Below are 15,079 nucleotides of genomic sequence, written 5' to 3' on the forward strand. Positions count from 1 at the left end.
GTTGGAAATGGGACAAGGTATGCACTGGTGAGGCCATGGGCTATATGGGATATCTCTGTACCCTCCTCTCAATATTGCTGATAGTCTTAAATGCTTGCTCTTTAAAAAAATTATTAACTTTTTTTGTTGTTGTTGAGTGAAAATTATAGAGAATGGGCAGAGCCAGAAGTATTGCAATGCTGATTGTGCTAATAGTGGACAATGCTAAGTGGAGTTATAATTAGTGAGTTTTTATTGTTGTTTCATATTTCTGCTGTTTTTTTCCCTATATTTTTCTCAATAAACATGTAATAGATTTACCTGAACTGTGAGAGACTGTGAACTCTGAGAAACAAACTGAGGTTTTTAGAGGGGAGGGGGTTGGGGGAATGGGTGAGCCTGGTGGTGAGTATTAAGGAGGGCATGTACTGCATGGAGCACTGGGTGTGGTGCATAAACAATGAATCTTGAGACACTAAATAAAATAAAATAAAATAAAATAAAATAAAATAAAATAAATGTAATACATTTTGCAGAGCAGATATATTGTTCATTTTTAGTAAACTTCCCAGGCTGTTTACTTCACAAAACTTAGTCGTAGCCCTTACCACCTTACAAAAGTCCCATCACCCACATTCATGTCTGGGAAGGAAGCCATCTGAGAATGAGTGCAGTGCAGGGCAGTCTGGGATTACAGACCGGCTCCACCCTCATCCTCCCACATCTGTTCAGAGTCTCACATTCATCACTGTGTGTTACAAGTGAAACACAGTTACAAAGAGAGGGCAGAGTAATTTATTTCCGGGGAGAACTATATTATTAGGCTGCAGACATCTGGTGCTCCAGATGTCCCCATGGTGCTCAATAGCCTCGAATTGCTGACTTTAGGAGCAGCAAGCCCCAGGATAGGGCTGAGCCAAAATGCACAATTCTGTGAATCAGGGATATACAGAAGGTTTAGTCCTTAGTATTCAGGATTCATTCCTCCTTGTTGCAGAGGTGAAAAATACAATCATCATCAATATCATCACAACCAGTACTTATTAAGTTTTTTCAACATGTCACACCTTTCTTACTTACTTTCAAGTAATATTCAAGCCTCACAACTATTCTATGAAACAGGCATTAATATTCCTCCTTACATGAAGCTTAGGAGGTCAACTGTATTTTTCCAATGTAAGACAGCTAGTAATTCCTGCTGCCAGGAATCAAATCCTAGAAGCTAGACGCCAGAGTTCATGCTCTTCACCACCATATAGGACTTCACAAAAATATTTGGACATTGGGGAAGAAAGGCATCCCCAGAAGCCTGGAAAATATGGAGCTACTAAAGTCACAGTCATTTCATTTAATAAGCATTTATGTAACATTTCCTATTTCCCATTAGAACTCACTGTTGTAAGCACTTTATAATTAGAAAATCTGAACAGATCAGTGAGGAGTAGAGAGTGACTCAGTAATCAAAAACCTCCCACTACAGAAAATCCCAGGACCAGACATTCTCACTGGCAAATTCTAGTGAACATTTAAAGAGAAATTAATACGAATCCTTCTCAGACTCTTCCAAAAAGTTGAAGAGGAGGAAACACTTCCAAACTCATTGTAAGAAGCCAATGTGAGCCTGATACCAAGCTCAGAGAAGGGAGGACATTACAAGAAAATTGTAGACCAATATCGCTGACAGAACCCACTATTTGTTTCATATTTTTGTAGAGGGGGTTTAGTTAAGAAGTTCTCATATAAGGCTAACTTAAAACAAGAGTGTAGTGCACTGAAGAGTCATAAATGTCAAAGAAAAAAAACTGAACAGTAAGAAGATTGATTTTATTCAGACTATTGCAGTAAGAACACCCCAGATCCAAAGATCAGAGTGTCTCAGCAGGATGGTTTTGCCTTAAGACTTCTATAGGGAGAAATAAACATCTTACAGGTGGGGAGATTTGTAGTTGAGAAAAACAATTGTTTTCAGTCAGAGGACTTCTCAATCAGCTGAACAAAAAGTGTTTGCTCTGTGTTTAACCAGTTTCATGGGAAAAAGGAATTCTAAGCTTAGCTAATCACTCATGAGACAAAGAATGGGGAGTTGGGAGGGTCAGTTCTGGCCACTTCAGCAGGTGCAAGTAAAAGGGGGAAAGGTCTGTGTTTAGTTTTGTCACAGGTAAACAAGGGAGTCATCCTGAGTTTTATGGGAGTCACAAGAAAGAGTGGCAAAGTCTCTAGTAACTCCTGTGTGGAAGGGTAGTTCTTTGTGGTAAGCCATTTCCCCGAACCCGAAATTCTGAGGATTTTTAACAGTCACTGTTTCTGGGAGCACAGGGCTCAGATCAAGTTCAACATGTCAGAGGAAATCCAGAGATTCAGTCAGAGTCCTGGCTTTGCCGGAAACTTCTATGAGGACCACAGCTTCCTCTTCATGAAAATGAGGAGCAAGGGATGATTTATTAAATTCATTTCATATCTGGATGTTTGGTGAGTCTCTAAGAATGGCAGAGGGACACTTTAGAATCAAAATCCTAGAGAAAAACATATGCGGTAACCTCTTTGACATTGGCTACAGCAACTTCTTCCAGGACATGTCTCCAAAGACAAAGGAAACGAAAGCGAAAGTGAACTTTTGGGACTTCATCAAGATCAAAACCTTCTGCACAGCAACAGAAACAGTCAACAAAACAAAGGGGCAACCCATGGAATGCGAGAATATATTCACAAATGACACTACAGACAAAGGGCTGATATCCAAGATCTATAAAGAACGTCTCAAACTCAACACACACAAAACAGATAATCATGTCAAAAAATGGGCAGAAGATATGAACAGACACTTCTCCAAAGAAGACATACAAATGGCTAACAGAAACATGAAAAAGTGTTCATCATCATTAGCCATCAGGGAAATTCAAATCAAAACCGCATTGAGATACCACCTTACACCAGTTAGAATGGCCAAAATGAAGAGGACAGGAAACAATGTTTGTTGGAGAGGATTTGGAGAAAGGGGAACACTCTTACAGTGTTGGTGGGAATGCAAGTTGGTGCAGCCACTTTGGAAAACAGTGTGGAGATTCCTTAATAAGTTTAAAATAGATCCCTGCCTCACATTGAGGTCTTTTATCCATTTCAAATTTATCTGTGTGTATGGTGGAAGAGAATGGTTGAGTTTCATTCTTCTACATATAGCTGTCCAATTTTCCCAGCACCATTTACTGAAGAGACTGTCTCTTTTCCACTGGATATTTTTTCTTGCTTTGTTGAAGATTAATTGACCATAGAGTTGGGGGTCCATATCTGGGCTCTCTACTTTGTTCCACTGATCTATGTGTCTGTTTTTGTGCCAGTACCATGCTGTCTTGGTGATCACAGCTTTGTAGTAAAGCTTGAAATCAGACAGCATGATGCCCCCAGTTTTGTTTTTCTTTTTCAACATTTCCTTAGCAATTCAGGCTCTCTTCTGGCTCCATACAAATTTTAGGATTGTTTGTTCCAGTTCTTTGAAAAATGCCGTGGAATTTTGATCGTGATGGCATTGAAATTATAGATTGCTCTAGGCAGTATAGATATTTTAACAATGTTTATTCTTTCAATCCATGAGCATGGGATGCTTTCCCATCTTTTTTTGTCTTCTTCAGTTTCTTTCATGAGTGTTCTGTAGTTCCTTGAGTACAGATCTTTACTTCTTTGGTTAGGTTTATTCCCAGGTATCAAAATCCTAGAGGAGAACATAGGCAGTAATCTCTTCGACATCAGCCACGGCAACTTCTTTCAAAACATGTCTCCAAAGGCAAAGGAAAAAAAGTGAAAATGAACTTTTGGGACTTCATCAAGATCAAATGTTTCTGCACAGCAAAGGAAACAGTCAACAAAACAAAGAGGCAACCCACGGAATGCAAGAAGATATTCATAAATGACACTACAGACAAAGGGCTGATATCCAAGATCTATAAAGAACGTCTCAAACTCAACACACACGAAACAGATAATCATGTCAAAAAATGGGCAGAAGATATGAACAGACACTTCTCCAAAGAAGACATACAAGTGGCGAACAGACACATAAATAAATGTTCATCATCATTAGCCATCAGGCAGCTTCAAATCAAAACCTCATTAAGATAGTACCTTATACCAGTTAGAATGCCCAAAATTAACAAGACAGTAAACAACATGTGTTGGAGAGGATGTGGAGAAAGGGGAACCTCCTTCACTGTTGGTGGGAATGCAAGTTGGCGCAGCCACCTTGGAAAACAGTGTGGTGATTCCTTGAGAAATTAAAAATAGAGCTACCCTGTGACCCTGCAATAGCACTTCTGAATATTTACCCCAAAGATACAGATATAGTGAAAAGAAGGGCCATCTGTAACCCAATGTTCATAGCAGCAATGGCCGCAGTCACCAAACTATGGGAAGAGCCAAGATGCCCTTCAACAGATGAATGGATAAAGAAGATAGTGTCCATATATACAATGGAATATTATGCCTCCATCAGAAAAGATGAATCCCCAACCTTTGTATCAACATGGATGGAATTGGAAGAGTTTATGCTGAGTGAAATAAGTCAAGCAGAGAGAGTCAATTATCATATGGTTTCACTTATTTGTGGAGCATAAAGAATAACACAGAAGATATTGGAAGTTAGAGAGGAGAAGTGAGTTGGCAGAAATCAGAGGGGAGACAAACCATGAGACACTCTGGACTCTGAGAAACAAACTGAGGGTTTTGGAGGGGAGGAGGGTGAGGGTTGGGTGAGTCTGGTGGTGGGTATCAAGGAGGGCATGTATTGCATGGGGCACTGGGTCTGGTGCACAAACAACGAATCTTGGAACAATGAAAAAATAAAATTAAATTTAAAAATATAGAAGCAGGGAGATGGCAAGTGATGTCTGGGGGGCACAGTCACAGAGGGAGGATGGGACAACAAAGAAAGGTCATGTCAAAGAGAGGGGAGGAAAAATATCAGCAGATAAATCAGGATTTCTGAGATGGGATAAGAAAAGGGTGACTCCCTGCCTTATGTGCCATTCATTTAGTAGTTAATGAGAGCCTACCTTGTCCTAACATCTGAGCCACGTTCCCATGACTATGGCCTTAGGAGTTGCTTTGCCCATCATTTCTCCTTAGATCAGCTATTCCCAGCTGGGGATGATTTTGATCCTGAGGGAACATTTACCAGTGTCTGGAGATATTTTGGTTATCACAACTGGGAGGAGGGACTAGTGGTACTTGTAACTAAGGCAAGAGATGCTGATAAATATCCTATAGAGTGCAGGGCCGTTCCCCACAACATAGACTTACCTGGTCCCAAATGGCAATCCTGTTTTCTAGTTAGTCATCTTTTTATCAGCAACATTTCAAATGTAAAAGAAACAAACTATTCAAGAGGGAGGATTTGCTAAAACAGATAGAACATCCTGGTAGGTCATTATGATGTGTAGGAGGAGAATCTGGTTCTATGCAGCTAGAGGTTAGTTCTTCCTGAGATTCACTTATTCTGGAAGTTTCTGCCATGCCTCATTAATTATGACAACTCCTGCTCCAGGAACACATTTCTTAGATATTTCTAAGAATTCTATCTGCTCACTAGAGGCATCCTTTAATTTGGTCAAGTTCTGATTGTTCTCCTTAAGTATGTTTATGGCATCATGCTGAAGGCCATGGCCTCAGAAATGAGGCTGCTTGAGTTTGAATGTTGTGTTGATCACTAAAGTGTATAAAACTTTGAGCAAAACTCGTAATTTCTCTAAGCTTCATCCTCCCCATCTATAAAACGGTAAAAATTAGAACACTTATAAAGCAGTTGGTAAGGATTGAAAGAATTGATGTATATAAATCCCATTCACAATGCCTGACACATAAGAAGCACTCCATAAATTTGAATTCTGTTATCATTGGCCAAGATTTCTGCATTATCATGCTGTTCAGATGAATGTGGCAAACTTAACGAAGAAGTGATGTACAGGAGTTAAAAAGAAGATTCTGAAGCTAGATTTCCTGGTTTGGAATCCTGACCCCACTGTATACTTGCTATGTGGTTTTGGTCAAGTCCTTGCAATTTTGTGTGCCTCAGTTTTCCCACATGTAAAGTGGGGATTGTAATAGGTATCTTCTAGGGTTGTAGTGAGAATTAGTAAATTAATATATGCAATGTTTTATATATGTAAAATATACAATAAGTTCTAATAAATGTAAGTAATTCTTTCACTCTTCTGTCTAGACCGATCATAGCTTCAATTCAGAACAATTTTTTTTTTTCTCAAGGAAACAAGGTGTCCCTTGTCATGGCCAGTGGGACAAATCGACCAGGAACGTGAGGGTAAGAAGATGGTGAAAAGAAATTAAGAGACAAAGAGATGGGGGCAGGAGGAGCCCTGAGGAGGATGTCCAACAGTGCCGATTTTATTCCACATCTTACAAGCATTTATAAGGCAGACCACAATAGGAGGAGTAATACATCAGTATCTAGTCAGATAACTGCAAGTTCCTATAACAAGTTTACATTAACTGCAAACAAATCTCATGATGCCGGGTAGTCCCGGCTAATGCCATTAGCTACTATTGATGCAAGACAATCAACCAGGGAGTGGGTTATGAGAAGTATAGGAACAACAAGGACCAACTAAGAATTCATGATCCTGACCACATTGTTCCCTTCTGTAGGGAGAGCGTGTGGGAAGTCACGTAGGTGAGCACACAACACGTAGCACAGACCTTTCCTCAGTGTTACTCAACTTTCCTGTCCTTAACCCCTTATCAAGGCATCCGGACTTTAAAGGAGACACAAGTCAGGGCCTGGTTTGATCCACGACTCCAACCATGCCGTGGCCTCCAACAGTCCCTATTAATAATGAAAAGTTAACATGGATATCCAAGACCAGAGATACCACAGAAAAATTATATAATTGCAAAAGATCCAATATTAATTAAACATTGAGGGAATAGTGTTCAAGTTGGTCCTCAAGATAAAAGTTCACAATTGAGACAACCAAGTACCTAACAATTTTGTCTGGTATACAGGACACCTGTAGCCCCCTTCTGTGAACTTACTCCAACTTATTTCTCTGTTATGGGGAACAAATCATACCAGGTGGGTTTATTACTTCCATTCCCATAACCTTCTGGAAAAGTAGACAAAAGCTAATGTTTAAATCTGATACTGAATTATCTTCAGTTTTTCACAGAATTCAATTCTAAATTTGGATCACTGAGTTTCCAATAAAATCAGTTTTCTGGCACCCATGGCCATGGGTGTCGATGTCAGACCAGGAGGTATAAATAGCTGTGGATGAGAGACGTTCATCACAATCCCCAGTCCAGTTCTAGGGAGGAGCCATGAAGACCTTCATCTTCCTTGCCCTGCTGGGAGCCGCTGGTGAGTCTATAATAATAAATGTGTGTGTCCCTGATATTTTTGTTTGCAGTTTGTACTCTGAAAGACAATGAATGTGGAATAGAAACTCTGTACTCAAGAAGCTTAAAATATTGAAATGACAGTGTATATAGTAGTCCCTTGTTTTCTGTGGTACCTACATCCACTCCCGGTAGATGGCTTAAGCCACAAATAGTACTGAACTCTATACATACTACGTTTTTTTCACCACATATACATACCCATGTTAAAAGTTAATTTACAAACTGGGCACAGTAAGGGATTAACAACAAAACTAATAATAGTTTAGAACAATTATAACAATGTACTATAATAAAAGATGTGTGACGTTTTTCTGTCTCTCTCAAAATATCTTATTGTACTGTACTCACCTTTTTTAAAATTATTGTGTTATATTAGTGACCATACAGTACATCATTAGTACTCATCTTTCTCGTGCTGATGTGAGATGATAAAATGCCTACCTGTCCAGATGAAGTGGGGTAAATGATGCAGGAATTGTGATGTAGTGTTAGGTTAGTAATGACCTTCAGAAGATACATCAGAAAATGGATCATTTGCTTCCTGACTCTGGTTAACCAAGGTTAATCATACCAGCATAAGGGGAGGGACTACAGTTCTACAAAAGTTTATACATAATTCAATCTCCCTTGTGGGGAAAAGATGATAGTGAGCAAGAGTACTTAGCACAGAAAGTATAAAGAGACAGAAATTGCCCTGAACTTCAAGGTAAAATCTATAGAGAAAGAGAGAAGAGGAAAGGATAGTTCCACATTAAGGAAATGTTGTTTTGACCTTTCTAAGCATTTGAAGTTAATCATTGGGAGATAAAATTGGGACTAGTGACTAGTCTTGGGCTCATTGAAGAGGCTATGAAGGTCAAAGCCAGAGTCTCCTCTACACCAACAGACATCTTCACAGGGATCTTGACGAGTGAAGGTACTTCATTTCTCACGAATAAAAGCTAGGGGCTGGGTTTTACAACATCCTCACTAATGAAATCTCTCTGGTGAAAAATAACATATCATTTAATCATCAGAAGAAAGAAAAATGTCTATTTCTGGCTTTTCATACTACTAAATTTTATACAAATCTTACAGTGAAACTTTCCTGAATTGGATGAGTATAAATTCAATACATTAGTCTATACATGTGGAAATATCTTTCCCAAAATTACTTTAAAATACTTGAACAATAGGGTATGTATAATACAATCATTGACTTTGGGAGCCATACAAATCTTAATAATTCAGTGGGCAGACTTTAGAATGCTGAATAAACTTTAAAATGTTGGAAAGAAAATGGAGATAAGGGGAAATGTTGGAAAGGAAACAACATAATATTCTGTTAAATCATGTCATGAAAATTTGAGGCAAGAACCAAAAGAGAAACTGGGGGAACAAGAGTACAAAACTCCCAATTCCTTCTAGGCTGGAACATTCTTAGGTGGCTTCTAAAAGGTTCCTTTTTGTTATGTCATGGGGTTATCTACCCTATACCAACTATCATAAATAAACTTAAGCATGGTTACTGCAAATTTTATTGAACCTATTTGTGTGACTGCTGAGCAAAGTTTTGTTTGAAAAGTATTCTTTATACACTTAGATAGTAATGTTCAGGGCATTTATTACTTAACGAGTCTCTGATCCAGGTGTGTTTTTGTGTGTGTGAGGGTGTAGTATATACATTTAAAAAAAACAGTATGTTTATCAAATTTAAAGCATAAATTTAAAAATTAGATACTTATAATAGTATAAGTTGGGTATGTTTTTAAAATAGAATAATGAGATTTTGAAAAAATATCATGTAACAATTATGCTATCACCATTTCCTGATTATGTGTGACAGGAAAACATCTTCTCTTTTCTGACTAATCTGCAAAAACTTAGTGGTAAGTGGAAACTACAAGATAGATCTGATCTGTTTAACTGATTTTAAAAGCTTCCACTTTTCCTTGTCAGTTGCTTTCCCCATTGATGATGATGACAAGATCGTTGGGGGCTACACCTGTCAGAAGAATTCTGTTCCCTACCAGGTGTTCCTGAACTTGGGCTACCTCTTTTGTGGTGGCTCCCTTATCAATTCCCAGTGGGTGGTGTCTGCAGCTCACTGCTACAAGCCGTAAGTAACCAGTCCTCACCCCCCTGTTCTCTCAGATCAACTCATGCCCGAGCAATGCCAAAGAACACTCAGGGCAAACTACACAGTTATGCTTGAGGGTCAGGCATTCAGATATAGGAGGCTAATCATTCCTCCCAGGTACTGAATAATGCATGGAGGGAATTTTCCATGTAAAGGTAAACTTAGAGTTCCCTGATATCCTTCCAATGATGGTACCAAAGACATGGGGTGGAGGGAACTAGTGAGTGATGAAGAATACTTAGAACTAGCTTAAGAGCATGAATCCATAAATACTCTTAATCATTACGGTTCAACCAGGGGACTAAAAAGGCATATGGAGGTAATAATTCACATGAAGCTTCCAGTACAACGCTGAAAATAAACACAGTTCATTCTGCCCCCTTAAATTTCTGTCATATCTCTGATTCCTGGTGCATCTTCTCAGAATAATACGTAATCTCAACCAGTGGAGGAGTAGCAGGGGCTGAGTAGTGACCTCCAAATTCCTGTTTCACCTGTCATCATATTACTGGCATCACTTAGTCTTGGGAACTAAACATATCTAACTTTCTAACAAGTTGGTGGCCCTGTGAGTCTGTAGTGGTAGGAACACCCATGTAAGAGTTACCGTCACCTGCACCATGTCGGGTAGAGCTGCCTTAATGCACAATTTTCTATGTGTGGAAATGCTTGCAGGGGATGGTGTTCATGCTGATGTTCATGACTGGAGTGAACTGGGAAAGGGGAAAAGCTCAGTGGTCCTTAAGGAACTTATGTCCTTTAATCCAGCCAAATCCAGGTGCGTCTGGGAGAACACAACATCGCAGTTGTTGAGGGTGGTGAGCAATTCATCAATTCAGCCAAGGTCATCCCCCACCCCAGATACAATGAACAAAACTTTGATAATGACATCATGCTGATTAAACTGAGCTCTCCCGCCACCCTCAACTCTCGTGTGTCTACTGTCTCTCTGCCAAAATCCTGTGCGGATGCTGACACCCAGTGCCTCATCTCTGGCTGGGGGAACACCTGGAGTGTTGGGGGTAAGTGTCACCTAGAACAAAGGCACCAAGTCTGGAAATCCTAGAAGTGAAGGACATGTAGAGGTTCAGTTACTCTAAATTGTCACTCAAGGCAAGTTTCCCAGAGGATCGTTTGTAGATATACAGAATCTTAGGAAGATGCCTTTGCTGGAAAACACAACAAAAATGAGCCATGATAAAGATGGCAGCTCTTCAATCGAAGTGTGATTAGTGATTTGCAAAGAAGTAGAAACTGAGGAGGTAAGCAGAACAGAGGGATTTGGTACAGCCTAAAGTAGAGACCTGCTTGAGAAAGAATCTCTAGATTTAAGATCTGTAGTCACTGATGCTAACGTCAGAGAGAACAACTTGTTGATTAAAACTGTTTGGAAGGCATTTCAGATAACAATTGTTCTTTCAAAATAGAAGATACTGGCAATAATATTGCCAGTATCTATTGGGTAGGGTATGTGCTATGATGAGTGTGGGGAAGTGTGTAAACCTGGCGATTCACAGACCTGTACCCCTGGGGAAAAAAAAATATATGTTTATAAAAAAAAAATTAAAAAAAAACAATAAAATTTTTATCTTAAATAAATAATAAATACGGTGGAAAAAAAAAAGAAGATACTGGCAATCTGAGAGAGTAGCGATGGTGGGGGGGGAGTGGGGGGGAGATTGAAAGAAAATTTCCAGGAATCCTGTGGGAAATACTTTTCCATTTTTGCTCTCATGCCCATCAGAAAATTTTCCTGATGACCTGCAGTGTCTTCAAGCTCCCATCCTCTCTGACAGCACTTGCCACGATGCCTACCCTGGCAGGATCAGCAGCAACATGATCTGTCTGGGCTACATGCAGGGTAGAAAGGACGCTTGCCAGGTCAGTTTCTTTGTATTCCTTTCAGTCAAACATCATGCCATTCCACAAGGTTTCCTTCCCCAAAACACAGATTGAAAAGCTGTGTTAGGGATGGATTATAAGGGACCTTGGACAGATTTGGGATCAAGATTAATTTTCTTTTTGAGACATTAATGGCTAAGACCAAGAGTAAAAAGATACACAGAAGATGGTGTACAAACAGGACATCCTGGTGCCTTTCTGAGGAGCAATATTGTAGAAGGAAACTTTCTGAAAAAAGGCATGGCTAGCTGGGCAGCCTTGCACTCACCAGTCCTCACCTCTTCTTGGTCCTGCATGCCTGCAACTAAGAAAAGAGCAGAACTAGGAGGAGGGAGGAGAAAGGAGAGGCATACAGTCAGAGATTAAGAATTGGATTTCCAAGGGAAGGGAAGGTGCTTCCTAGAGAATTAGCAACCTGGGAAAAGAGACCCAGGGTAATGGAGAAATTGCATTTTGCCTTTTTCCCATTTTGGCATAGTTGGGAGTTCTTACTGCCTCTTCCTTCTTGTACAGGGTGACTCTGGTGGCCCTGTGGTCTGCAACAGAGAGCTCCAGGGCATTGTCTCCTGGGGTATTGGCTGTGCTCAAAAAGGCAAACCTGGTGTCTACACCAAGGTCTGCAACTATGTAAGCTGGATTCAGGAGACCATTGATGCCAACTAAGCATGTAAGCATATGTACTGCTCTATGCACCATTCTCTTGGACAATTTCACTTCCAGCGATGCCTGAAACAGTATCTAAAATAAAAATGTATATTCCACATCACATGTGTCCAAGAACTGTCCTTATTTTGTATTTATGAACTTTCTCTCCAAACTCTCTGCTACTTAAGAGGGTGGACATGGAATTGAACAATTACACAAGGAATGAATTGGAGAGGTTATGGCGTGGTTCATTATGCCTGCTCAGAATGAATTTAGTAATCACCGACTATCTGCTAGGCTCTGTGTGGTCTGTTGAGGGTATAAGCATGGATAAGCTTAGAGGTCACTGTTACCATCACATTTTTGAACAGAGGATGACACCAAGGTGCAGAAAGTGAAATTCAACTGCCCAAGTCCTTCTGCAAACTCATAGTCAGGCAGAGACTAGGTCCAGTTGTTCTGATTCCTGGTGCATTGCCATTGCTATGACACCACAGTCTTCTCTTGCGCTCTAATCTGCCTGAAACTCTGTGAGATTATATGAGGGAAACCGCCAAGTGGAGAAATTGTTATAGATTACTGATTTCCTGCATTCTCCTAGGTTTCACTGACCTATGTGTTCTAGTTCTCTAAGATCTTTCTTGTTTTCCTAGTGGGGTTGTATTGCTATAATAGCCATTATGTGTGCAGGCAATCTGCGTCCCTCTTCCACCACCAGCCTCCCAAATCTCCGGCCAAATAATGTAGTATTTTGAACTCTAAGAAAAAAGAAGTGCAAATGCACGTACATTTGCAGGAAATAGATCTATTACACCAAGTTCATAGAAGATTTGGCTACATTTTGGCTTGGAGTACAAGTCATAGCACAGGATTCCTGTGCATATGCAGTATTGATCCAGGAAAAAGATATCATGGGATCTGAGCATGGAAACCCTGGAGCAGGTGGAGGAGGTTTGAAAGGGAGAAATGTTCCCAAACCTCCTTAATAAGGTAAAGGAGGGATCTTATCTTAGTCAGTTTAGACTGTTACAACAAAAATGCCATAGATGAGGTGGCTTAAACCACAACTAATTTCTCATGGTTCTGGAGGCTGGGAAGTCCAAGATCAAGGTGCCATTGAAATAGAGTGGGCCCACTTCTGGTATGTAGATGGTGGCCTTCTCACTGGGTCCTCACAGGGCAGAGAGAGGGCTCCAGTCTCTCCTTATAAGGACACTAATCCCATCACAGGGGCTCCACCTTTATGACCTCATCTAAAGCTTGCAAAGGCCCTGCCCCATAATACCATCCCACTGTGGATTAGGGTTTGAGCACATACATTTGGTGGGGGGACACAATCATGCAGTCCATACTGGGTATCTTGGAAGAGGAAAGTATGGGAAGGTACACACCCCATCACCAAATTTCTATTCTTCTGTAACTCTGGATGGCACATTCATAGGGAGCAGTCTTGAGCCATTAATATTGCCTGGTCAGTGCCACCAGGATGGAGCCCAAATTCCTTTTTTTTTTTTTTTTTTTTGCATTAAAGTCTCCTAACTATTTGATCGTAACTAAGCTGTCCTGTCTTATTTCCATAGTTCTCATTGAATTGCTTTTATGTTTGTATAGAGCCTAAATTAATTTCATACATAACTTCTCTTTGTTAAAATAAGTAGCTATAGATCTACCTTAGCTAAACACCTCAGGCTTTTGTGCAGAAACAAATGAGTGGAACGATTCTCCTGTTTCCTCTGAAATGCTTTCTATTCCACTCCATCACCACCATCAATATACGCCTTCCCACCTCTGCCCAAGTAGAGGGCAGATTCAGAGACCTGGCAGGCTAAGTGAGATAGATAAAAGGTGAGAGATCAGGGCTGGCCTGAAGAGAAGTACAAAAAAAAAAATCCTATTTCTTAATACCATTCTATAGTCCCTTTTCAGCTTCTCTTGTCACTTTCCGTCTCTTGTCTTTTTAAAAGCTAACCCTTTGTAATTTGTATATTTATATTAAACTGTAAAATTTGTAGACTCTTTGATCCAGCAACTTCACTTTTAGAACTCTATCTTATTAAAACATGCATGTAAAAACAAAACAAAGTATACATGGGAGGGTTGCATTTAGAAGTCATTCGGTTGCAAGGAATAGAATATCCAACTCATTAGGTCTTGCATTAATGGACTCTTAGAAATGAGGAAAGCTTCAGCGATGTTATGATTCAGCAATGCAAAAATGTCAAGGACCCAATTTACTCCTGGCTTTGCCCTGTACATTACTCTCATTTACTGTCATTTCTGTCACTTTATCCTAGGGATTAAACCTTGTGATCAAAAATCCCTCAGGGCCCTAATCTCCCTTGTCTGTATTCAGGGAAAGAGATAAACAAAATTACTCCCACCTTCTTTCCCAGATAGCCCTGGCAGATTATCATCATATTATATGTCTTTATCTGAATCTGGTCATTTGCACAACCCTGAGCCAATAATCAAATGGGATTATGCTAATTAATTTACAAGGAAGTGACATAGCAGAGCATCAGAGCAAGGGGTGGGCTTTTCATGCTGCAAGAATCTAGGCCTACATGGTATGTGTTTGGTTAACTGTGTAGTTTTAAGACTAGTCACCAAGAAGAGAAGGAATGGGTGTAAAGGAGGAGGCCACAATCTCCACTAGAGTAATCTACGCTGCTTGTCGATATATCGTCTATGAAATCCTGAAAACCCAGAAACAACTCAAATATCCATTTAACAGGTGACTAAGTAAATAAACCTGGCACATCCCTCAGTGGAAACAATGTAACTATTCTGTTCATTTATTCAACCACTTAACAAATACTTACTGAAAACCTACGGTGGGACAACACCTTTAAAAATGCACTAAAGATACAACAGGAGAAAATAGGCAAAACCCTACCTTCGCGGTGTATGTATTCTCATTGGGTAAACAGAAGACAAATAAATAAGACTGAATAGATTGCTGTTCCATGAAAATGCTGCAGGAAGAGCAACTGGATAAAGGGGAGGCTGACTGGAAGGCACAGACCTGCT

The 15,079-nt window shown here is 40.0% G+C and overlaps 1 protein-coding gene across 1 annotated transcript; it reads left to right on the forward strand.

Annotated features, from left to right (window-relative positions):
• The first annotated feature begins 7,282 nt into the window (after positions 1 to 7,282).
• Positions 7,283 to 12,158, forward strand: LOC116872171 (cationic trypsin-like). Its single transcript, XM_032865223.1, has 5 exons — positions 7,283 to 7,342; positions 9,322 to 9,481; positions 10,271 to 10,524; positions 11,247 to 11,383; positions 11,918 to 12,158. Exons 1-5 carry the CDS (start codon positions 7,303 to 7,305, stop codon positions 12,065 to 12,067), a joined length of 741 nt encoding a protein of 246 aa, XP_032721114.1. The 5' UTR covers positions 7,283 to 7,302; the 3' UTR covers positions 12,068 to 12,158.
• Positions 12,159 to 15,079: the final 2,921 nt, after the last annotated feature.

Source organism: Lontra canadensis, unplaced genomic scaffold (assembly GCF_010015895.1).
Source record: "Lontra canadensis isolate GAN:19392208 unplaced genomic scaffold, GSC_riverotter_1.0 scaffold2, whole genome shotgun sequence".
Classification (NCBI taxonomy): Eukaryota; Metazoa; Chordata; class Mammalia; order Carnivora; family Mustelidae; genus Lontra; species Lontra canadensis.

Bases quoted from the DNA above. Each gene is read 5' to 3' on its own strand.
- LOC116872171 (XM_032865223.1), top strand. From the start codon at position 7,303: ATGAAGACCTTCATCTTCCTTGCCCTGCTGGGAGCCGCTG. The intron at 7,343-9,321 runs GTGAGTCTATAA...TTTCCTTGTCAG, and splicing joins TGCCCTGCTGGGAGCCGCTG to TTGCTTTCCCCATTGATGAT. The intron at 9,482-10,270 runs GTAAGTAACCAG...CCTTTAATCCAG, and splicing joins GCAGCTCACTGCTACAAGCC to CCAAATCCAGGTGCGTCTGG.